General features: G+C 37.9%; 1 protein-coding gene and 2 long non-coding RNA genes across 3 annotated transcripts; all 3 read left to right on the forward strand.

Moving 5' to 3' along the window:
• The first annotated feature begins 2,062 nt into the window (after positions 1-2,062).
• On the forward strand, positions 2,063-2,544 carry LOC141910227 (uncharacterized). Its single transcript, XR_012619876.1, has 3 exons — positions 2,063-2,081; positions 2,213-2,315; positions 2,405-2,544. It is a non-coding gene; the product is annotated as an uncharacterized LOC141910227 (long non-coding RNA).
• Positions 2,545-20,992: 18,448 nt separating this feature from the next.
• On the forward strand, positions 20,993-21,666 carry LOC141910251 (uncharacterized). Its single transcript, XR_012619884.1, has 3 exons — positions 20,993-21,032; positions 21,393-21,530; positions 21,644-21,666. It is a non-coding gene; the product is annotated as an uncharacterized LOC141910251 (long non-coding RNA).
• A 2,047-nt stretch (positions 21,667-23,713) lies between these two features.
• Positions 23,714-24,580, forward strand: LOC141910328 (uncharacterized). Its single transcript, XM_074801063.1, has one exon. It carries the CDS (start codon positions 23,714-23,716, stop codon positions 24,578-24,580), a length of 867 nt encoding a protein of 288 aa, XP_074657164.1.
• Positions 24,581-24,954: the final 374 nt, after the last annotated feature.

Raw genomic sequence — 24,954 nt, forward strand, 5'->3', positions numbered from 1 at the left:
CCAAAACAAACTTTCATTTTGGCGCCCCAAAACAACGAAAAACGTCGAAATTTCTCTAAAATTTCGTTTTGGCGCGCCAAAACGGAGAATATTCCGTTTTGGCGCCTCCGCCAAAACGAACTTTCATTTTGGCGCCCCGGCCAAAACAACGAAAAACGTCGAAATTTCTCTGGAAGTTCGTTTTGGCGCGCCAAAACAAAGAAAATTCCGTTTTGGCGCCCCCGCCAAAACGAACTTTCGTTTTGGCGCCCCGGAAACGTGTCTACTCCAGATGCTGACATACAAATTATGTACATACGCATACGTACTCGTGCACGACCGCTTAATTATAATGGACACCGTTCGGTCTTGTATCCTTTTACGTAATAAAGACCAAGTTGCTCAACGGTCGATTTTGCTGTTGATCTTGTTGATGATCTTAACAGATTCCTCTAGTTGATGATACTGTTAGGAAGCTTTTTGCAGATGGGTTCACAAATGCAGAAATGAGTATTGCCATGTTATTTAACTTTGGAATAACTATTAGGTACGTATATATATATACGTAGCTGCAGACAATTGAAATCTATTCTTAGACCATCTAAATGTAGGCCATGGAACAGTGAACGCCACCTCAAACGACAATTGAATAGGTTAGGTTTGAAAAGGAACAACAATTACGTTCTCAATGACGTAACCGCTGCAGTCGAGGAAAGTAATCCGAATTTTTGAAGTGATGCTTATATCTGATAGAAATTGAAAATGTCTTTTGGGTTTAAGATTATGTTCTCTGCATTATTACAAGTTGAGCTTGCTGGCAGCGGATGTTGCATGGGATATCGTGCTATGTCACAACGTCTCCGTCAACGCTACGGAATAATAGTCCCTAGGTAAGATGTATGATCGGGTGGCTACCTACACGGTTAATTCCTGACATGATAAATGAGGGCACTAAAGTACCAAAACGCCATTAAAAAAAACTTAATTTCTCGAAAAATATTTTTTTGCCAAATTGAAGAATTGTCAGTTTTGTTACTCCTGACAAAAAGAACTTTCGAATCGGCCAGCATATGTATAAATGTGTATTTGATTGATGTAAGACCTTTAAGATGAGATCTGGATCACTTCACTCATTTGTTATATGATTGTTTACTTCTAGGTCTCTAGTTTCCAATATCCTTCAGAATTTAGACTTCGAAGGAGTACAGAATAGGACCCATGGAGTTTTAAGACGACGACGTTACTTTAAAAAGGGTCCGAATTATCTTGTCCATCTCGATGGTTATAACAAGCTCAAGCCTTTTGGTTTCCCGATTCATGGGTGTATAGATGGGTAAACATAATATATAATTGATATATCCTAAAAGATATTATTTCCACCTATCAACAGCAGAATAGTAAATACGTAAACGATAGTAAATAATTAGAGGCGTCGTTTACAATCTGGCTGTATTCAGAACTGCTTTCTTGGATGCTTTAAGTTCAGAATTTGGTTTGTCGAACATGTTCATAATCACAGTCTATATTTAAAAGATTTTCCCGACGAATCCTTTGGTTAAGAGTTGGAAATACTAATAATGACCCAGAGGTGGTTGCGTGGTACTTTTTAGATTTCGTTCAGGACATTGAAGGTAGATAGAATTGTCATACATAAATACACAATGTGCCGAAATTATGCCTGTGAAAAATTATCTGTTATCAATCGACGATTAAGATAATACTCTGACCATCATCTTTATATCATCATTCAGCAGTTCCTCGCTGCATCCGTATGGACGCTGGAACCGAAAATGGCAGAATTGCAGCGATTCAGAAGGCCTTTAGAGCAGAATATGACGACGAAACGTGCGTTCTTGTGGGTAGATCTACGAGTAATCAGGTTCGTGGAGTCATTAATATGGGTAGATTTGGACAATCTCCATTTCTGCGCTAGAACCAACTTAAGATACTTCAAAACTCACCAATTATTTTATGTTTCTTTGTTTTAAGCGCATTGAACGATGGTGGCGAAGTCTTCGAAACGAAGTTGTTCAGTTTTGGATGAACATATTTAAAGATATGGAGGAAAATGGAAGTCTATCTACCGCGGACGTTGTGCACATGTAGGTTAAATACCCGCCTTTAAAGCGCGTGGCGATTTTGTGTGCTCCACGTAGTAATTTCCCTTTCTCCAATATTTTTCAGTCAAACCTTAAGATATTGTTTTTTTGATTTGATAAATGCCGATCTTTAGGATTTCGTGCAGGAGTGGAATACACATGCCATCAGGCCTCAACGAAATGTGGATGTTCCACCCGGAAAACCTGATCTATTATACTTCTCGCCGGAATATTACGGTACGAAATACGCTGTATAAAAATGAGCATAGGTTTCTAAGTTTACGATGTTTTTATCACTTCTTGATAATACGAAATAATATTTTCAGGCACGATAGACTACAAATTTCCAGTGGACGCTGGACTACTTCAGCAAATTCGAGAGGAATTTTGTAGTAAGCCGAATGAATCGAGAGGCTGTGATCCGGACTTTTCAGCGATGTGTGATCTTATAACGAGACAGGGACAACAATCAAGACCGACATCAACCCCAGAAGCCGCTGCTTTGTTTGACTGGCTATTAACTCAATTCAGAGAGCATACATGTTAGAATCATTTTTATACGTATCTGTCCTGCACGGTTATGTGTTGTCTGTTCATGATGGATTTCGAAGATTCAAATATATCTATGATATACGTTACGCGTTGAAAAGAATATGATTGTAATTTTTCATGGATTCATGCGACTGTTTGGGCTTAGTAATACATCATACTAACACTACCCATGTTTTAATTCGCTATCCAACCCCATCTCAAGTAGGTGTCTCAGAAATAGCATACACGTGCCATCAATTTACATGGAGAATTATCTGCGAAAGCGTACTCCAGTATCCGCTATTCTCAAAACGCTTCAGAATAAATTTGCGTATGGTTCAAAAAGACTTTGTATTAATATACTTATATTATATGTTATAATTTCTTCGAAAAATAAAGATTATTATTATTATTATTATATTATATTATTATTATAAGATGTATTTTTGATTAAATTTATTTTGAGAAAGTTCTATGAAGCGGTTGTTTAAAAAGTGGTCTTATGGACAAGTCACATATCTTTCATCCTCGCATGTCAGGGGTCTGGTATCGCACCCCGAACTCGTTTCCACCACCCCCTGGCCTCACGACGCGTGATTTCATTACTGGCTGAAATACCTCCTTGTACGCTGATTGGTCCATTTAACGGGAAAACCAACAGAAGCCTATAATGTCGTTTGCTTAAAGCGCTGTGATTGGTACGACCGAATTCTGGTCGGCTAGTAACGACTCCAACGACTCGCGAGGTCAAGTGGTTCGGGGAACACGGCTTTAGCTTAGTGAATTCGATTCCCACGACAGGTGAAGATGCATACATTGAAACCTCGTTACAACGAACCTCTGGGGACCAGAAAATATTGTTCATTTTTACAGATATTTCGTCATATCCAGTGTGAAATTAATCAAATTGTCTAATGTGGGACACAATCTTGTATTTGTTATGTCCGATGAATCGTTGTATCCCACTTAGTTATAACGAGTTCCACTGTATCTCTATATGAATGTGCAATTTTGACAGTATATAATTTAATCGTGTTCGAATACGTGCCAATGACACTTTCGTACCACGATATCATTTGCAGCTCAAGTGAAAGTGAGACACCATGAAAGAACGAAAACGCAATGAAGTGAAGATATTTGAATATTTTAATCGAAGTATCAAAGTTTCTCTTAAAAGCCTTAAAACATTATCTACGTTTTAATACCGTGTTGATACAATATATCAATATGTACTTAAAGATGATTGTCTTACAATTTCGAGACAAAACATAACTTGACAGCAGAGAAGTGGCACCCCCAAATCGCCCTGTTTTCAATACAAACAAAAAACGTATTTGGTCATGATTGATGCCCTGATTTGAAACAACATATATAAGGAGCAAGTTTAACAGCTCTCGGTAAGGTTTGACTCGAGAGTTAAGTCGGTTTTTTTTCAATATTTCCAATGCTTTAACTCTAGAGTCAAACTTAACCGAGAACTGTAGAACCTGGTCAAAATGCACTGCATGAATAATTACTTCTATCATTAAAAAGATCGTCACTAAGTAATTCTATGATAAAAGAAACGACATCAGGGCTGGCAATATTAAAAATAAACACACCACTTTTGGCCTAAACAAAAGAACTTAAACACGTTTTGATCCAACTTTGAAAATATGAAAATTACGTGGATTACGTCATTTCGTTTCTAGAATAATTTTATACGACGTCCATAACCCAAACATTGCTCTGGAGAATATTATCGAATTCTTGTTTCAGTTCGACGTATTCGTCATATGTTTCTGGTAACTCCAATATCTGGGCACATGTTCGAGCAACTGGAGCTCGTTGGAAACCGTCTACCTTAGTAAAGGTCACGTCAATCTTTTGGCAGTTACAGATGTCAGAACCAGTACAATAGCGGAGGAACTTAGACAACATGCTTTCATCCAATGATCTGACATATCTCTTCAGTAACGTAGCAACATTTGACTGAGGAGCTGACAAAACGTTTGGAAAAGAAAGTAATTCTACCACTTTGCGACAGGAGGGTTTAAGATCGAGGTACTGTTTATATGATATTGTTACATATTTCTGTATCATAGGTTTTATACAATCAACTATAAATCTCGGCTTTTGCACCAATTCCTGGTGACTAATTTCCCGAATCAACATGGAGAAGTTCTCCTTCGTAGGAAGTTTCCGACATTCATATCCCCCCAGTATGTCTATTATCTCTTCGACGTCATTTGCTTCATCATCGAAATTAGCCAATGCGCGTCGAAATACCAGCTCCTCAGACGGAGAAACATATTTCAGGAATGATTCGACCAAGTCTATACTATCATCCTGCTGGAAGAGCAATTCGGAAACAAATGGCTGCGCGAGGAATATTGGGAAATATGATGTTTCCTGAAATCCTTTACTGATGATGCGTCCTACAGCCTCCCATTTCTCTGTGCCATAATCATGGCGTATGAGAGGGATCATCTGACTACTACCCGTCATACATTGACAAGACACTCTCGAAAGACACCGTGTTCTTCTCCGGCTTCAACATTTCCATTAGGGAGTATCATTCGAGCATTTATTATTTTCCCCATCACCGATGCATCACAAAAAGCGTTTATCATATCTTCGACCATGGCTGTTCTGCGAACCAGAAGGTTGTATACTTCCCGTTCAATGCGATTAATCTCTTCTTGTGATAACTCGCCACTCGTCTGTACGCTGAATTGAATTGTAGGCGTATCAGGCTGTATCAATTCGAAATCATTAAAGTTGATATCTGCTATACCATCACGGGAATGTGTATCATTTGCACCCGTATGTATGCCAACAGCACCGGTAGGCACATAACCAGACTGAATCCCGGTCGCAAATAGAGTTGAAAGTGTATGGGCAGATTGGGTATGCGTAGTTAAAACGATAGGTTGAATATCACTACTAGCCGAAATTGTAGATGAGGCTGCTGGCGTAAACGACAATGCCGGTTGCATCAACGAAAACATAGGTAAAGTTGACTCAGAAATCGGTGGCTGGTGGGTATTAGCAAGAAAGGATGACATGGATGGCAAGGATGTTTCATCATCACTATCGTCAACTAAAACAGTTGTGTGAAGATAGAGCCTAATAGGGTTTGTTTTATGTGCTGCGATGTAGGCCTCTAGACCAAAAACATTACCACACTCAAGATAATCACATAACCGATTACCATTGAAATTTGCTAAGTAATAGCTCACATCATTGATTTTTAGGTTCATCGCATTCGATTTGCCGTCTGGAAAAAATAGGTTTAAGAACTCCATGGTTAAGGCCGACAAGTTCATTTCTTTTTTCAGGTCCAAAGGTCCCGCTTTTGATGGCGTGTTTCCAACCTAGTTTTATTCGTCGTGTATCTTTCTCTGCATTTTTTGTCGTCATTGATTTCTTGGTGCCGGCCTTCCGTTTTTGAAATTGCGTTCTCAACCTGCACAAAACACTAGATGATCCTGAAAATGAAATAATAAAGGAAAGTGTTATATATTTTAAGTAAACAATTTACAAATTTGTAAAAAGATCCATTGATCGCAGACCCGTCGTAAGTCGAATCGCAAGGATAGAACAAGTTCTATTTCAGCGATGAGTTATGCGTCAAATGACCTTTGGACTCGGCGATGATTGAATCGTTGTCGATCTGACTGTGACAAACGAATCGCCAATAGGCGGTCACGTGTTTACTACCGCTGTTTTTACGACGAGATGGTCGTCGTAAGTCGACCTCAGCTTAGCTTAATCACGAGAAATAGGAACAAGCCTGCATAACCTCTCTAAAAGTATAACCCTCTGATAGCACAATCTCATGGACAGGAATTGAATTAGCGTAACGGTCAGTGACAACGGTCATGAAAGTTGGAATTAAGCACGTGATTTATCTTAAAACTCAAATTATTACCTGCACTAGACACATTTTCATCTTCTTTAGGCTGAGAATTTACTATCCTACACCTATTCCTTAGCCGGACTCTATCCCCGATAGCTGTAACTTCTGCTGCTTCAAAATCACTATCTGTCATGGTCGTGACGTCACTAACACCTATCTGGATGAGAAATTAAAATATGATACATTTTCAGAAGTTATGGCCCTATAGCATTACCAATCGGGGCAAGTCTGTGTATACATAAAGTATTGAAACACGGTACCTTATTTTCGAGAAACTTTGCAATGTATTGACCTAATCCCAATTCTAGGAGTGTGTTGTCCATCTGTAAAGAAGACATTTACGAATTAACGCCATTGAATGATTATAATTCATTAGTTTTCACTAATGCAGACCGAGCAAAATAATCGTCGCTTACAATGATTAGGCAGTACGAGAGAAACGGTTCACGTCGAAAACTTAGAATACTACCAGTACGTGTTATATTGCCTGCGCATACCAGAGAACGACATCGGTTTTTTTGATAAGTTTTCAGCCGCCGAAAATCAACCGATTTTTAACATATATTGGCATATGAAAGAACAAAGTTTATGAATAGGCCTATGTGAGCTAAGCAATGCGAGGCAATGTATAGGATTTAAATGATACCAGGGGCTGATCCAGCATTTTTTAAGGAGTGGGGGTCGAGAGGGTACGGTGGTGCTCTGCTGGTCATCCCGAGAAATTTTAAAAACTTAGTCCCATTTTCATGCTTTGTAAGCGTTTTTAGGCGCTACTTGATCATCTCATACATTTAAGATGTAGGCCTAACATGTCTACTTTGAAAAGTAGTTTTCCAAGTGGGAGGGGTTCTCGAGGACCCAAAGCAACCCCTGCATTTAACCCTGAATAGGCTACATACCTGTTCGTTAGTCCGTTAATGTATACACCACCACCATCGACAACGATATGTATTATCACGTATACCTAGATCCGACTCGTAACAAAATCGAAGGGAGACGAATCGGATTTTCAAAGAAAGTTCGACGTTTTTCGCTGTTTGGCGGGGGCGCCAAAATTAAAGTTCGTTTTGGCGGGGGCGCCAAAACGGAATTTTCTTTGTTTTGGCGCGCCAAAACGAACTTTCAAAGAAATTTCGACGTTTTTCGTTGTTTTGGCGGGGGCGCCAAAATGAAAGTTAGTTTTGGCGGGGGCGCCAAAACCGAATATTCTTTGTTTTGGCGCGCCAAAACGAACTTTTAGAGAAATTTCGACGTTTTTCGTTGTTTTGGCGGGGGCGCCAAAATGAAAGTTCGTTTTGGCGGGGGCGCCAAAACGGAATATTCTTCGTTTTGGCGCGCCAAAACGAACTTTTAGAGAAATTTCGACGTTTTTCGTTGTTTTGGCGGGGGCGCCAAAACGAAAGTTCGTTTTGGCGGGGGCGCCAAGATGAAAGTTCGAAAAACGGAATTTTCTTTGTTTTGGCGCGCCAAAACGAACTTTCAGAGAAAATTGGACGTTTTTTTTCGTTCTGGCGTTTTGGCGCCCTCATTTACATACCAGGAATTTTACGCTATGGCCCTTATCAGCCACCATAGTTTATCGCGTATCATCGACTTTAACGTCTGCTTTCACGAGTCTTTTGCCCGTTCTATTTCTCCTGATCCTCAACACGGTTCTTGTATTCGTGCTACGAAACATCGGTAGAATTAGAGTGAATCTCACGCAAGATCCAAAATACAGAAACATCGACCGAAAAGCTACGAAAATGGCAATCGCTATCATCGTCATGTTTCTACTTTTAGAACCTGCAACATCAGTTAGACCCTACGTTAACACGATTGTGAGACTGCTTGATCTACCTCGTCCTAGTGATGGCGTTCAAGGGGTCCTTTCCCCGAGATATGATACAGTGTTGATACTTGTACCCCAATTGACTGGGTGAAGCGTTCCGTTATGGGAACCTATTTTACTGCAGCTCCTGAGATTCGTCTAGTCAGATAGAAAAATCTAAATTAACAGTGGTTTATTTCATAAATAAAGGTAAGCCAGTTTTGTCTTCAGTTAACATCAAGCTATGACTGTTCAAGAAGTGTCCGAAAGGGAAAAGAAAAAAAAGAATCATACTGTGATTTATATACATGTTCGTTGTACATTCTTGTGTATTCATACATGTATTGTTAATTCTCTTCTGTGCTCAAAACAAATGTTTTTTTTGTTCAACAAAATCAACTAAATATATCACCAGTATCTCAATTGGATCCATGGCCGAACGGGCAGGACGTGTACCTGGTCTCCAGAACTAACCCACAAGTGAGATACTATATTTAGTTGACACATTACACTACAACAATTTGGTTTTGGTTCAACAGCGGAAAAATAGTTTTATTAGTAAATAAAACTTGAAAATCAATTATTTCGCTGAATTTCTACGGCAGACCTGTGTACAGAAATATTCACGAATTTCTCGCCCGAGTAAAAGATATACGTAAAAATTAACGACATAATTACACAATTCGAATAGAGCGGAAATATCTAAAAATAAATCCGTCCGTGTCGGTGAGATTGGTAAAAATACAGCAAGAATATTTGGAAGTGTAAATATTGCAAATGCGAGTGAAACTGTTACAAGCATTACTGTTGTACGTTTTGATTTTGTTGTTTTCTGATCTGACGAAACGATTTTTGATCCTCTGAATAACCGAACTATAATAACAGAATTTGATACAATAATCAAAGTTAGCGGCATGAGAAAAACGTATATTACATAAGTCATAAAATTCAGGGATTGATCAAAAGGCTTGTAATAACATCCAAAATAATCCAAAAATTTCATGTTTGCTGACGGAGCAATACCAACAACCAATGCGTTTATTGTGGAAATAATGAGAACGACGCATCGGGCGAATCTCGGTGTACATAACAAACGAGATGTGAACGGGAAGAGCACGACCGCCGCGCGTTCTAAAGATATTGCTACTATCAACCACGCACTATTGGCACCCATACAATTCATCACAAATTCGTAGATTTGACAACTGATCAATGAATTCACTATGAATGTTGAACCACTTTTTACATGCAAAAGAACAAACTGTAAAACAGGCATCAGTGTGAAACCGATACAAAATATAAAGTCACTGAGAGACAAAGCTATCAGATAGTTAGCGTAAGATAAACTGCGGAATCTACGGCTTATCATTATCAGGAATGTAGCTATATTTCCAAAGGCTCCTAACAGGAATAAAGTAGGCAGGATAACCAATAATACACTACGGTAGCTACCAGACTTGTTCACCAAAGACATGAGAACGATGTTGCTGCAATAAGATCGACTAACAATCTGCGTGTTAGTAGAATTCATTTTGGTTTACCTCTTGCGCGGCATGAGTTACAAGACTGATTGAAATTAAGTGATATCTATTGCATTCCATGTGTGTGCATTCAAAGTTTAGTAAATTGAATTAAAATTCAACATTCAACTCATCCTAGATTTCATTATATTTTAGAATTGACCAATGATGGTGTCTGTTTGCATGATTTGAACAAGCCAAGTGCGGTACTTCTTTAAGCGCCGAGTCTTTGTGTGGACGCGGCTATTGATTCGTGCCGAACAAATCCGCACGGATGTTAAGTCATGCTAATGACAACTATTCATCATTCGTTGGAGAATATTGACCAATGTCAGTGTCGTAGTCTACTTGATTTGTACTCTATTCACATGCTGATGAATTAATCTAATACGAATGAAGTCTCATTTTCTAGTAATTATTCTTCATTGAATTTGTATGAGATGAAATTAATGGTTAACTTACAAATTTGGCACATATCAAAAGGAGACAACAAAAATTCTCAGAAATCTAAGACAATTATCGCGTGGCTTTCCAACCAGTAGCTACGTTTGATAATATCATTTCACTGTATGATAATATCATCTCACTGGTGACAAGAAAGTGGTCCGGTATAGAGGTATTAGAACAAGTATTTTGCTCAAGAGGGTAGGCCTAAGGCCTAGAAGGTGGTGGGCATTGTTGTTGTCGTTATCGGTGAGCTGAATAATCAGTTGAGGGCAGTTTGAAAGATTCTGATTTTGGAACTTAACGTCGGGGCTGCCATGTCTTGGCATTTTCTTTGCATCGATCGAAAACGCAAAAGTAGATCCACTTATTAGAAAATTGAATCGAAGATTGGTATAATATTGTAGTGAATTTGTATACAGCATTATGCATAAAACCTTTCGATCCAGATCGCTTCAAGTTCAATGAAATGTTAATGAAATTTCATTCATGTCATTTCATTCGTCCAATCGTTGCTTGAAAAGTTCATTCAACACATGACATTACGAATGAAGAGTCATGTTTGACGATTTTAGATACGATTTTAGTTTTCTGAATACGAATTCCGTATGTTTATGTCGTTTAACGATTTACCAGTACATTTCGGTTCAAGTCATCGCGAGAGGTCAAGGTTGTGGTCTTAACAAGTGACATCTTTCTTCGCGTGAACGTCACCTATTTTATGTATCCCTCACACAATGTTTTTTTTATTAATCGATAGGCTTATGTTGACCATGAAGTTGAAGTTATAATGTTGTGGGGGTCCTTTTCCGAGTGTTAGGGTGTCGTGTGTTGACCACCTGTGTTGTTTGCGTTTCACCAGCGTAGTTCCTTGGGGTTCTTCTCATAAATTAACTACAACTAGCTTCTTCTATCGATCCAGATCTTTATTCTTATACTCTCTTCTTACAATCTTTCTAGCACGTCCCCTCTAGTTCTAACCACTAGCTCAACCGACCTAGCTCTACCGACCAAGCTTTCTCGACCCCATTCCATTAAAACCCTCCCTTTTTATACATATTCTTCCTTCGCTCGTGACGTATATTTCCACACCGCTTGGCATCATAGCCAGAGACGTATTATTCTATTACTACAGTTCTACTGGCCATGTAAATCATTTCTACGTGTGTTATACGTCACGAGCGCTAAATTTATAACTCAACTTTCCAGAGCTCAAGGCTGCTGCTATAACAAGCTTTCCCACGTAGATACCCACGTCACTCTCACCTATCTTCTATGCTTCTCTCTTATGTGTGACGTAAGTATTTACGTGGGTTGCCTGCTAACCGCAACTACTGCCTTGAACTCCGGCTTATTTTCCCGTTGTCTAAATAGGAAATTTATTACTCCAATAATAATAACGCACTTTCATACTGTTCAATAATGGCCTACTTCATTATTCACAGTAAGTAACACCTGCCTGTTGGCGGGTTCTTTAATTTCGAAAAAAATGATTGAGAGTAAAATAAATCTATACAACAATGTGAATCGGATTTATTATCGAATAAAAGTATTTATTTGATAGATGGTTATTCACTTAGTGATAGAATCGATTTGCTGTTTCGCTGATGGATATTAGACTATCCAGATTCACGCCTAGGCGTGCAGATAATATATGGGTTATTTGAATTAGATTAAGGGCTACAAAGAGCATTTCATACCTCAGATACAAGACCCCGTTCGATTGGTACCTGGCATTGTAATTGGTCGTACCATTTAATGAAAAATTGCGTATTTACACCAGGAATAAACCTAATTCTTATAGACTAATTGACGTGCAATATAGATTTAAAGTTGTATTTTGCGTTCAAAACCACGGGGAATATTGAGTTCATAACTTCGAGTTAAAAATGAAAAAGCTTCGAGCTCTTACTTGCCGCATCAAGTGAATGATGTTTCCTCGTTTATTGCATACCTAGGTCTTAAAAAAAAGAACCAGGGAAGCAACACAAACTTGTTCCAAACTCCTTGTTCCAAAAATACCGATATTGAATCAGCTACGGGAATATCGTATGATATTTTGCAATGCAAATAATAGGAATAAAATGCCAATTATATTTCATGGTGTGCCACTATTTCTTCATCAGTATTTGGTGACCTGTAACATGATATGCAGATGATTTCATAGATCGATGGATAGATTTTCTAATAATCTCTCGGGGAAAACTAGTTTCACATGGTCACTCTTCTTTAAAGATACTTTCAAATATGATTTATGTTATAAGTAGCAATGACGTTATTCATACCATGATAGTATAGATTTTATCATACGAATTATAAGGTTTCAGGCTTCGCATATAGGACAGCTGAATGTGAAGTAGCAGGTGGAACAAATCTAATAAATCGCAGATAAAGTGTTTTCCAATCAATGATTACAAATGTTTTTGCCACCTCAAATCATGATGAATTTTTTCATAACTAATTTTTAGATGATAGTTCCGCCACTCAAATTTACAAAATGTGTCGTACGTTCGTTTTCGAGTACATCGTTGTATTGAGGAAAATATATATGTTTTTGATTTCAAAATAAATCCAATGATACAGTGTGTTCATTTATCTCAGTCCTTTTTGTCTGATTTGCGTACAGGGTGACCCAAAAATGTGTCTCTCATGAAAACATCCATAGAATCTTTAATATCTAGGGGTTCTTAGGAAGTTTTGGACAACCTTGGTAGACGTAAAGGTGTTGTGAGGGATGGACAGTGGTTTCAACAGGATGGGGCAACTTCCCACACTTCAAACGACTCATTGGAATGATGAGGGAACGCTTTGGTGTTCGTCTCATCAGTAGGAGGTGTGATCCTGAATGGGCCTCACACTCGCCGGACCTCAACCCCCCAGATTTTTATCTGTGGGTTTACCTGAAAGATAATGTCTACCAGGACAATCCGCAGACTATCCCTGACCTGAAGACAGCAATCACATTGGATATCCACAATGGATAAAACAGGTGGATAAAGAAGATTTTCCGTTTCATTATTTATGTGCATAGTCACTTAATGTGTTGTCTGAATTTGTGGGCTCCACTCATAATTACAAAGAACAATTTAGACCACTTATTCAAATAACAGAAGCGAGCAGTACGAACGATTTCCAATTCTACTTCCCGAGCACCATCTAATCTACTATTCAAATCTATGAAAATCTTGAAGCTTGACGACTTGATCAAACTTGAATTGGTTAAAACTGGCTATAGATATACTAAAACTAGCTTTCCTCGACCCATTCTTGCTATCTTTCAAAAAAACTCATTCAACCACAACTATCATACTAGACAAAAAGACTATCCGAGAGTTGCTGCCCAATCATATATATGATAGATCTTTTCTTGGAAAAAATACCAATTATCTGGCAATCTTATATTCCTCAATCAAAAATGCTCCATCAGTCCACACTTTAATTAACAGATTTAAGGAGATCACTTTTAATGGCTATTGAACCCAAATCCAATTCTGGTCTTAAGTCATTTAAAGCACAATTCTATGAAGTTAATGAATCAAACTGGCGCATCTAAAACTTCTACAGCGGACAGATAACCATTTCGCGTTTCCATTTCACCCTCATTCTACCTAATTTTATTAAATTTTGATCTTTTATTCTGGGTGCTTGGATCCCTACGGGACACAGCCTCCATTGGCTTTCCAAGCATCCAGCCGTGTATGTATGTTAATTGTTTATCATCTATATATCATTTATACTGCATGTGTACATGGCGAAATAAATATTCTTATTATCACTGCCAAAATCAGGAGAATTCCTAGGGAGGAGTGTTACGGAGTAATTGACAATTTTGCACGTCGGATTCAGTTGTGCTTGCAGCGCAGAGGTGGACATTTGGAGTATATCGTGGAACGGCAGTAAAACAAGGACTGGTGGACATTGATCACTGAAACTGGGTGGATATATCAGGCATTGACTGATGTTAATTTGTACCAATTTTAGTTTGATTACTATCAAAATTGCGTGTTTTATGGATGTTTTCATGAGAGACACTTTTTGGGTCACCCTTTACATAGAATAAATGATAATGATAAATAAGTCTTGTATATCTATAAAAAATACAGTTCAGATGCGCTCCTCTAGAAGGTATTGTCCGAATATAGAAGTGTCTTTAGATGGGACTCGAACTGCTCCAAAGAAAATTAATGGGAGTTGGTGAAACTATGTGAGTTCCGTAAGTTACTTTGATTATTGTATCAAATTCTGTTACTGTAGTTCGGTTATTCAGAGGATCAAAAACCGTTTCATCTGATCAGAAACCGCGGGACCGCCTCAAAATGGCGCCTGGAAACTTCACTATTGAACAGGGGATCACGCAGTTTAAGTTGCTGAGTCGAACGGACGCTCTGTATACGTCCAGAAGTTCATAAGAAGATATTTTACATACGAACATACGTACTATACGTGCATCAACGAATGGTTGTTTGCAAATTATCAACGTCATCTCATACGTAGATGCCAAAGAATGTGACAAAATGTTTCAAAATCCATGAAAATAAAATTGGAATAACTAATCACTGAAAAGTACAGTTGTATTCGTTATTTATTCATATTATATTATTATGTATTTTATATATTATATTATTATTCATATCATATTATTTATATTAATCGGATCGTAGGACGAATTCTCAATTAATCCCGTGAGCAAGTCCTAGGCTTATACATTGTACATGTAACGAGAAAAAGATTATTAATCTTGAGGAATGTGGTTCGAAATATTTAAAAAAGAAAATGGTGAGTTTTGTAGTTGAAGCTAGTTTGCAGTCTTTTTTCGCCCCTACAATGTGTTTGTTACAAAACGAACTAATCGAAGATATGTTCTGCTGAATAGTAAAAGTCTTTCATCCAATAAACCATCATTTATATATCATAATACATTTATTCTACACCTATTACAATAACTGTTCATACTAAATACTGTGGATAGATTGTATTGATTTAAGGATTTATTGAAAACAGCTGAATGTGAAGATACTCAATAGAGAACAAAATTATCAAGTTGTTTTACGTTGTTAGTTCAAGTGAGGATGGATTTTCGATAGAAAGAACCAACGCAGTTTATAAGCTACTGTTCAGTCAACATGTCACGTCGGACTATGTTGTTGCTCTTACTCAGTTATTACTTTTTCAAGTCGGCAGTTTTAGGTACGTGACCCCCTAACAGCAAAATATTCATTCATTTTATCGAGTTTGTGTAACTCGGTTACTAAGAACGTATTACTGTCATCATAAGCTTATTCATCTTTTACCGATCGGTAGAATAAACCGGTAGAATTTCTATTGCTCGACAAAAAAAGCATAAAACGGTCTTGCAGTGAGCGAGAAATGATTTTTTTTTCAATTCGTCGAGTTTTGCTGGCTGCACGAAAGTTGTAAGTCTAACGCAGTTAAATAGCAGAAAAAAACGCACCATCAAAATCTTTATGATGATTTATTTAAATGTTTCAATCGATTTCGATTCATCTCTTCGAGTCCTTTTCAAGAAATGAAGAAATTTTTTCTGTATTTATCTATTTTATTCGTATAAACTAAACATACGAAGTAACTATTACTAATTACGCAGAATATCAACGCAGTTGTAATTAAACGTATGGCTGCGTCTGAATATCTGGACCTTTTCTTACGGTTTGATATAAACTACAAGCTTGTAATATAATATCATTTTCAAGAAGTCAAAAAACTTCAAGTTAGAGTCTTATTGTCTAAAAACGTAACCCTAGGAGACGATTTGAAGAATATACATGTAGCTGTTCATGATGCTTCAAAAAGACAGTCTGAAAATCATCCGGAGCTACTAACATTTCGATTAGAATTTCCTGAAGACAGTGTTATCTTACATCTACAAAGACGAGACGCGTTAAATGTTCACCGGGCACCAATTTTCGTAACGAATAAAAATGGTGAACTTGAAAGATTACAAAGAGAAATGCCGGTAAATATTATTTCAATTTACAAGTAGGCTTTGGCTTATACGGTTTTACAAACGGTGATTCCAATAAGTGTTGATATCTTTGACTGTATCGCGTTATCACAATATCGACAGGAAAGTGTACCTTACCAGTCGTTGGATAAAAGAGCTGCTGTTACTGTAACTACGAAACGACTCGACAATGGACGCCTACATCGAAGCCTGGTTAGTTTTCAATATCTCCAATTTGCATTATCTCTTACATCCTCCCTAGCATCGATTCGAATCTTATGGCATAGCTAGACTCAGTTCCTCAACACGAAACCCTCGCGCAGGTACATTCGCAGGTTCCCCGTACCAAAACGCGTGGCTCCAATCACTTGTCTGTTATTCATGTATAATCGCTAAAAGCAAACTCACTGATAACCTCTAAATGGAAAAGCCCTGGCTAAGATAAAATGTGATTTCTGATCGGCTAATACAATGACATCATGTATGCTGTGATATCGAACTAGTGAGTCGGCCATAAGACCAAAGGTTAGTAGCTTCAAGACGTGTAGGGCAGGACCCTAAGAAAGTCCCCAGAATGTAAAAGAGGTCCCCCATAATATCCAAATAGGATAGGCAACAACTTTCAGTTACATGTATGTAATCAGTTGGTCCTGAGAGACAGATTGATGATGAAATAGGGGATTTTCTGTACTTCTTGATCTGGAGTAAGGTATCAAACACGGTGGGGATTCCCTTCATTATTCGGCTCGGAAGTACTGGCATACCTGTGCTGGGCTACCCCTCCTTTCTAAAGGTATGATTATTTTGATAGTTAGGTTGGGTATGTGGGGCGAACCACTTCAATGCGTAGTTAAAATGCTGGTCTAGCAGCCATAAGAAAATTTCCCCTGGATGACTTATTTTTACTCTAGGATATAGAAGATTGTGGAATAGTGTTTGAGCTCAGGCAGGATTTCAGGCCGAGGCAGTCTTGATGCCATTAGGTTCGAATCCCTGCCCGGGAGGATGTATATCTTAGTATAGGAGCTGTGGCTTTAAACAAACCAATAGCAGTCGCATTATAATTTATGACTTAATTTAAGTGTCCTTATCGCTTTATAGATGGGAACATTTAGTGTGAATAGAGATGGAAATGTGTACGTTATTGAAAAAGCTATGCAGCAACCGGTGTCAGATGCTAAAAAGAGAGATGTGACCGGGAAGGATGATGGGGTCATTCATATCGTGACTAAACGGAATTTAAACAAAAATCCAGGTAATATCGGCCGATTCAAGCCATCCGAAAAGAGATTCCGTATGCATCTATGGATATTTTTGTTTCTCTGCACCTGCAAGAAACAGGGATGTAAGTTTCCTTAAACAAAATTTTGCGCACCCGGACAAAATAGTTTTTCTTAGGTAGAAATCCACTGCATTTATGACTCAAACCATTTAGATATTACATATTATATTGTTTGACATTTTCGAATATCTTGTTCGAAGATGATTAAATTAATGCTTTAGATAGATTATCATTGTAAAATATTCATTTAATTTCGATGTTGAATTTGCCGTACAAAATGTTACAATAATGTTTATATACATTGACAACTACTATGCGTTATTTAAGGGGTTTTGTGTGAGTCGATGCGCTCTACGCCGTCAATATTTGTGTTTTAGAATAACTATTACAATTGAGAAATTTGGCGTTTATTTTCTCAATATAATGTATATTTTTTCATTACTTTTATTTTGTATTTTGTCTTTCTATCTATGAATTTTCATGTCTTTTTGATAATGAATTTTGATTGTATGTGCAATACGTCATCAATTTAAGGATACACTGGTTCAATTCAATACAATTGTCGATATATTCGAATTGAAAATTTGATATCATAATTACTTTATTCATCTTCGGTCGTCAATAAACATATAGTACGTGTATACGTAGTTTTCATGTTTACTTTTTGTAGACGATGAAATTGATGTTTTCCGACGACAAACTTTCAGTAACAGAACTTATTACGTTGAGCTTTTTGTAATGATCGACTTCACAACATTTTCATAGTAAGTTCCGCGAAAGATTTTTCCTCAACACTGTGCAACCATGGATTGCAATTCCATACACATTCTTCAAATTTCTTTGGTTTGAAACGATCGAATCATTAATCGCTTGTTTTCAGTTTCGGTAAAAGAATGGGAAAGACTATTGAACATTATTCGCAGGTTGTAAACTCAGTAAGGCAATCAATTACCGCGTTAACTTCTTTATATATAGATTTTATATTCGCGATTTAAATTACAATATGAAGTAGCCGGAATAGATACAAAGTAATGTAATATAAGACGCTGGACGACTAGTGCAATTAAAATAGATAATTCTTTCCATTTTTCTCTCTTTTCTTTTTTATTTGAATTATACAGCGAATTTTTTGCGATATTTTAACATTTTAGATGGATCTAATATTCGGTGCTATCGAAGATACGGAGTTACAAGTTCGAATTTGCGTGACTGGTTGTTTCGTGGCTCAGGTATTGATTGAATATATGCGTTCAAACAATTTGTCATCGATTCATACGAAATTTATGTTGATAGCAATAGCAATAGCAATGAGAAAATAGCTAATTTCTAAAGCGCTCTTTCCACTGTGCGACGTGCATTGTTTGAGGGCACTTTCGATTGAGTCGGTATCCACATGCGTTATCCCCAGCCTTGTTACTCTTCGTGGGGCGAAATAACATGCGAGCACCAACTAGACACTCAGGAGTCATCTATAAGGTCAGATGATAATTTACTGCTGCGTGGAGAGAGGTAATGAGGACAATTAGTGTCTTGCCCGGGAGACACGGCGGTATTAAACAGGCATCAAACCCACGACCTGGCGAGCTTCGGTTATCGGTGTTAGTCGACTGTTCGTGAAGATTGGAGCGAAATCGAATGTCATTAAGTCAAAAGCATAGGCCGGAGATGTCGACCACAAATTGAGCACGGTTGCTGTTATAGCTAGAAAAGATGGTCGACAATTTGAAATGCGCTGCGAACGAATTATAGTCGGAACGACCACTAAATATAGTTCGCCCTATCTTGCCAGAGTCGAACGCTCTAACCACTGGCCCACGCCACTCCTCGGATAATAAGCAATATATTGATCATTACGATATGTGCTCCTGGTGTTTCAGAGCGCTGAAGATGCCCCTTGGACTGATTCTAACCCATTTATGGTGTCGACTGAAAGAGGCAATGCTCTCAATGTTACTGACGTAAGAGCTGCGGTAAAGGTTTGGTTGGAAGAAAGAGCCGGTAAACTTCCTCCGTACGACCATGTTCAATTATACTCAGGGTACGAGAGACACTTGAATCTAATATGATTCAGAATTCAGAAATTTAACACTACATTGTATGATATCTATCCAACACCTCTGTTAATTCATCCATGATTAATTTCAGGATTGTATTGTTTAATAGACACGGTGGTTTCGCTGGAGGTAATAAACACTCGATATATTTCGTCGATTTTTGCTTTAGGCCTGATAGGCGCCTCATGGATGTCTCTTTGGAATAAAATATGGCGGGTGATAACCACCGAAAAATAGCATTACTTTGAAAGATAACAAAAAGATGATGAAAAGATAGTAAAATGATGATAAAAGATAGTGAAATAATGAAAAGATAGTGAAATGATGATAAAAAGATAGTGAAATGATGATAAAAAGGCTAAAGATACTCGGTGATGAAAAGATGAAACGATGGAAAGGTGAAACAATGCTGCACTACATATGAACTGCATGTGAACTTTGATGACTACAAGTCACTGTAGGTGATTAATTTCTGATTGTATTTCAAGCCGTTACGACATGAATTTTAATGACGCTGGTTTATAGTTTGCCGAGTAAAAAAGTTATATAGCATCCCGAATATGAAATAATGAACTTTAATAGCCCCAGGGTTTACTTGTATGCGCTAGGTTCGAATCCCGAATATGTAATAGAAAAAACATTCATTCATTTTAATATACCGATATATATCTTAGATTTTCAGCTTACAGCAAGATCATTTGAACATTTGTCATCGCTAAAAATACAAATGATCCTCTTAAGTGACCAAACAAACTGCCCCTGCGCGTTACAAAAGTACACGCAGGTTCATTTCAGCGTACGACATGACCCAGATTAGAAAAAAATACACACGTAGTGACGCATGCGCACGCTAACAATTTCTTGACTTAGAGAATTTCCCCCACACTAATGCGCATGCGTTATAAACAAGGACTTTTCGTCTTTTCGTCGTTTCGCTTGTTCATCGTTTCACCTTACTATCGTTTTACCTTTTCATTGTTTCACCTTTCCATCGTTTCATCTTTTCATCATCATTTCACTATCTTTCCATCATCATTTCACTATCTTTTTATCATCATTTCACTATCTTTTCATCATCTTTTCACCATCTTTCGAAGCAATGCTATATTTTTGTGGATATCACCCGACATAATAAAAGCTCTCCAGGCCAGTTGCTTAAAAGTTAGGTTAAAGATAACCGTTGGATAAATACCGTGCTGACAATGGACTTTTAGTTGTGACTATGTCAACTATGTCCACTAAAAAAAAATTTGAGCAACTGTGACCTTGTTCACTAACGCCCCGCAGCGAATAGACCGAGAGCGCGGAGCCACAAAATTATTATTGTAATTTAGTTTGTTTGTATCCTTCTAGGTGTATCAGGAAATATATGTGTTGATTCTGCATCACTAGTTCGTTATGCCCCGACAGAACTTATAAGAAACGCTCCTGCTCATGAACTCGCACATAGGTATTTATCATTTAAGGATGATGACTAACAATTGCGTTTTCGATGTACGACTGATATTAATATCAAAACTTAAAATTCTTGTTTCTTGTTCAAAACTTAAAAGTTTGCCATATGTTCTTCCTTCCTTCTTTCTATCAAATTCGGCACGATTGATATAAGAGAAACTTGAATTCAAAAGTTGCAATGATCTAACATAGTGGGGCTATGTAATCAACCGCCGTTACAGTGTTATATTGCCGATATTTACACGATTTGGCGTTACGCGAAGACTCTGACATCTTCAACTCATGATACAAATAGAGGAAACAACTATTTCCGTTGGCCTTTGTTTGATGATCGCATATTTTCTTTTATTTGTAGTATGGGGGCCAAACATGATGCCGATTATGGTACAGAATGTCCCGAAGGTGTAGGCAGTGTAATGGGAGGCGGACCACCTTATAGATTCTCAAAATGTGCGATTAGAGCCATGAAAAAAAAGATGAAAAAACTTAACGAGTAAGTACGGTGCGAAGCAACAACTACGGAAAGAAAACAAAAACATAATTTATAATACAAGTCCTGAAACATGTGACCGTTTGTAATAGACTGTACAATCCATGTATTTGTAGGAAAAACAAAAACTGTTTGTTGAATAAAGGGGCTAATATAAAAAGATACGCTGACATTATTGAAAAACATCCTGGACAATTCTACAGCGCCGATGAGCAATGCAAGATGAAAAATGGACCAACATCAGTCAACTGTGTTCCACCGGTACGTATTTTAGAGTAGCAAACTCATAAAGAAGACTGCTAATTAATTGCATGACCCAAGGCTCAGAAACCATGAAATAAAGGCATAAATACCTATGGGTTTTTCTAAGTCCTGACTTAGAAAACTAGGCTTAAGTATAGTTATCCACATAATCTCAACGGAAAATGCGCTGTTTTAGTCGTGGTGTAGAGCAGTAAATTGTACCCCGGTATATAAATGACCTAGAGGAGCCATGATATGACACATAGACATTCTGGGTTACCAAACGTTGCGCCAGGCCAGTGGATACATTCTGAAAAGCACCTGTTTCAGAAGTGGTTCCCATAAAAGAAATCAAAGACGTGGCTGATCAGTGAAAAGCAAGTTAATCCATTATAAATATTTTGCCATTTATGAATAGGATGTTGAACGATTTAATCCATGTGTTCATCTTATGTGCACAAACGATAGAGGGATATGTAAACCTACCCAGCCAAAGAAAACCAACGCCCCAGCGTTCGGGACATCATGCGGCAGCCAAATGGTAAAATGTCGACTATTTCTTTAAATCGAATTACCCGCAAATATCGTGTATTCTTTATGTATTTGTTATTCGTAAATGGTTTCAATTGCAGTGGTGCATTCGAGGAAGATGTGTATTCGACGAGAAGGCACCTTGAATATTAAGTGAGGATATCTGATCACATGTAGTTTTGTAATGATACAGTAACATGTATGTTTTCGTATGCCAATTGCTCTCGCAGAATTTTTGAAAAAAAAATGTTTTTCTTCTATCAAGGAGGGTTGAATGATTCACAGTATATTTATTGCAAATGTCTACTGAAACGCCCCGCGCAGGCATTTTCATTTCTTCGTTTTATCACATTTGTTGATGTTGATGCGGGAAACATGTTTTATGTTTTCTATGAAATTTGTTGGTGTTGGAAAATATTCTAAAAAAAGGGGGTTGGCCTAATGAGCCAGATTTTGGGATCAGTTTCAGCGTAGAGAGGGTCGGCTGATTACTGATTACGTTCTGAAAATATATAAACAAGAATTGTGTGGTTTTCAGCAATAAAGAGGTCTGCTCATAGTACGTACTTGTCATTAGATTTAAAAAGAGGTCAGTGGTATATGGGATGTATGTAGTGTTTTATCAATATGTAATCTTGTGTCATTTCTTGGAGGCAATAAATCGTTATTGAATTGAATATAGAAGTGTCCAGTTTTTATGGGCCATGCTGTGGTGGTCCCTGATGCTGCGATAGTTTTCGCTCCTTCTGAAGTTTTGATTGAATATCAATTAGCTCTGCAGTCTCTTGCTTGATAAACCTAATCTATACATCATTCTAAACGAAAAGTAGATTTTTTGCCGGTGATTCCCACGAATTTATGATCTAAAAAATTTAGGTTCCGGTTTGTGCAATTATCCTACTTATTGGGGTCTATTTTTATTTGCTATATACATCGACATTTGAAAATTGTCAATCGAAATAATAGTCCTAAACTATTTTGTGTATTTTCTTCCATTATAGACATTAATGTAAAAGACACCTGTGTTGTTTGCCCCGCCTGTTGACTAGATCATGTTTAAAAGAAGCACATTTCGAAACAGTTGACATCGACAGTGCTGCTCTGACGAAGATTGGTTTCTCCGTTGCGAGGTGCAATTTTTACTTCACATATACATGGTACAGAATTTGTCTAAAAGTAAGAGTTTATATTACCGATTATGAATGCGAGTATGTGTGATAATATCGTGTCATGCGGTTACCGCTTGCAATACTGTCGACATGTGACACCAACTCAGGACACAGGCTTCCGTCACGCGCTATTCGTGTATTTTGTACGCGCAATTTTTTGCACGTCGCACAGAAAATGAAACATTGGTGAGGTCACACGATAATGCACTCGTAATCACGCAGATTGTCTCATATTAACGGATTATGTCGAATGATTCAATCGCGTGCGACGATGAACTAAGTATTTCAGATAACTTCATACAAAGAGTGACTTTCCTGCCGATTATCATAACAATCGGTATTTTCCTGAACAGCCTGAACATTGCTATTCTCAAACGCCAGTCATCGCAGCACAGGTCGCTGTTTCTCCTCAGAGCGTTAGCCGTTGCCGATATTTCTTTTCTGGTCGTGAAATTCTTTCGCGAATTCTTACGTCAATTGCTGAACGTCGCAGTCTATGGACTCGCGTTTCAAAGACTAGACGAAATGGAGAATGGTCCCAATGAAAGATTTTTCGGATTCTATATGCTGTATTTTCCAATGGTGATCTTTAACCGATCGACTAAGTTGACGAGGAACTGGATAACGGTGCTGATAGCTACGGAACGAGTTTTTAGTCTCGGTTTCCCGTTGTTCGCCCAGGCTCATATAACCGAACGCCGTTTATATGTTTGTATTTGTATACAGTATGTTTTATTCGCTTGTTTCGCCATTGGATTCATGTTAAATATAGGACATTCTACGTATTGGTTTGATGTCTGTACGGGAATTTACATTCCATTGCTCACAAAAAGAAAATTAAATCCAGTTGAATATGCGGTTTATCGCACATTATCGGCTTTAACGTCTGCTTTCACGAGTCTTTTGCCCGTTCTATTTCTCCTGATCCTCAACACGTTTCTTGTATTCGTGCTACGAAACATCGGTAGAATTAGAGTGAATCTCACGCAAGACCCAAAATACAGAAACATCGACCGAAAAGCTACGAAAATGACAATCGCTATCGTCGTCATGTTTCTTCTTTTAGAACCTGCAACATCAGTTAGACCCTATGTTAACACAATAGTATAAGATTGTTCGATCTACCCCGTCCTAGTGATGACGTTCTAGAAGTCCTCGGCCGCGTATCAAAAATAGGGTCCGACGTACTGACTCCATTGTCCGCTAGTGTCAACTATTTTCTCTATTGTTTTTCCAATGAGAGGTTCAGAGCTGAGACAAAACGAATTTTCAGCCGAAAATTGTAGATTTAACATGATTTTCCCACGAGGAACTGAGCGTTAATGCAGGGCGGATTTAGGGGAAATATAGAAAATAGATATCCACCAACTGATGTTGCCCTTTTTGCCAAGCCAGAGCTACTTAAAATTTGCGACTTAGACGTTCTTCTCAGAATTTGCATTGTAATGTTTTTCTTCAAAAATATCTTAACAACGGCGTTGAAT

The sequence above is a fragment of the Tubulanus polymorphus genome, chromosome 8 (genome assembly GCF_964204645.1).
Source record: "Tubulanus polymorphus chromosome 8, tnTubPoly1.2, whole genome shotgun sequence".
NCBI classification, from domain to species: Eukaryota; Metazoa; Nemertea; class Palaeonemertea; order Tubulaniformes; family Tubulanidae; genus Tubulanus; species Tubulanus polymorphus.

What these genes read in the sequence shown, in the direction of transcription:
- LOC141910328 (XM_074801063.1), top strand. Translation starts at nt 23,714, where the DNA reads ATGTCGAATGATTCAATCGCGTGCGACGATGAACTAAGTATTTCAGAT.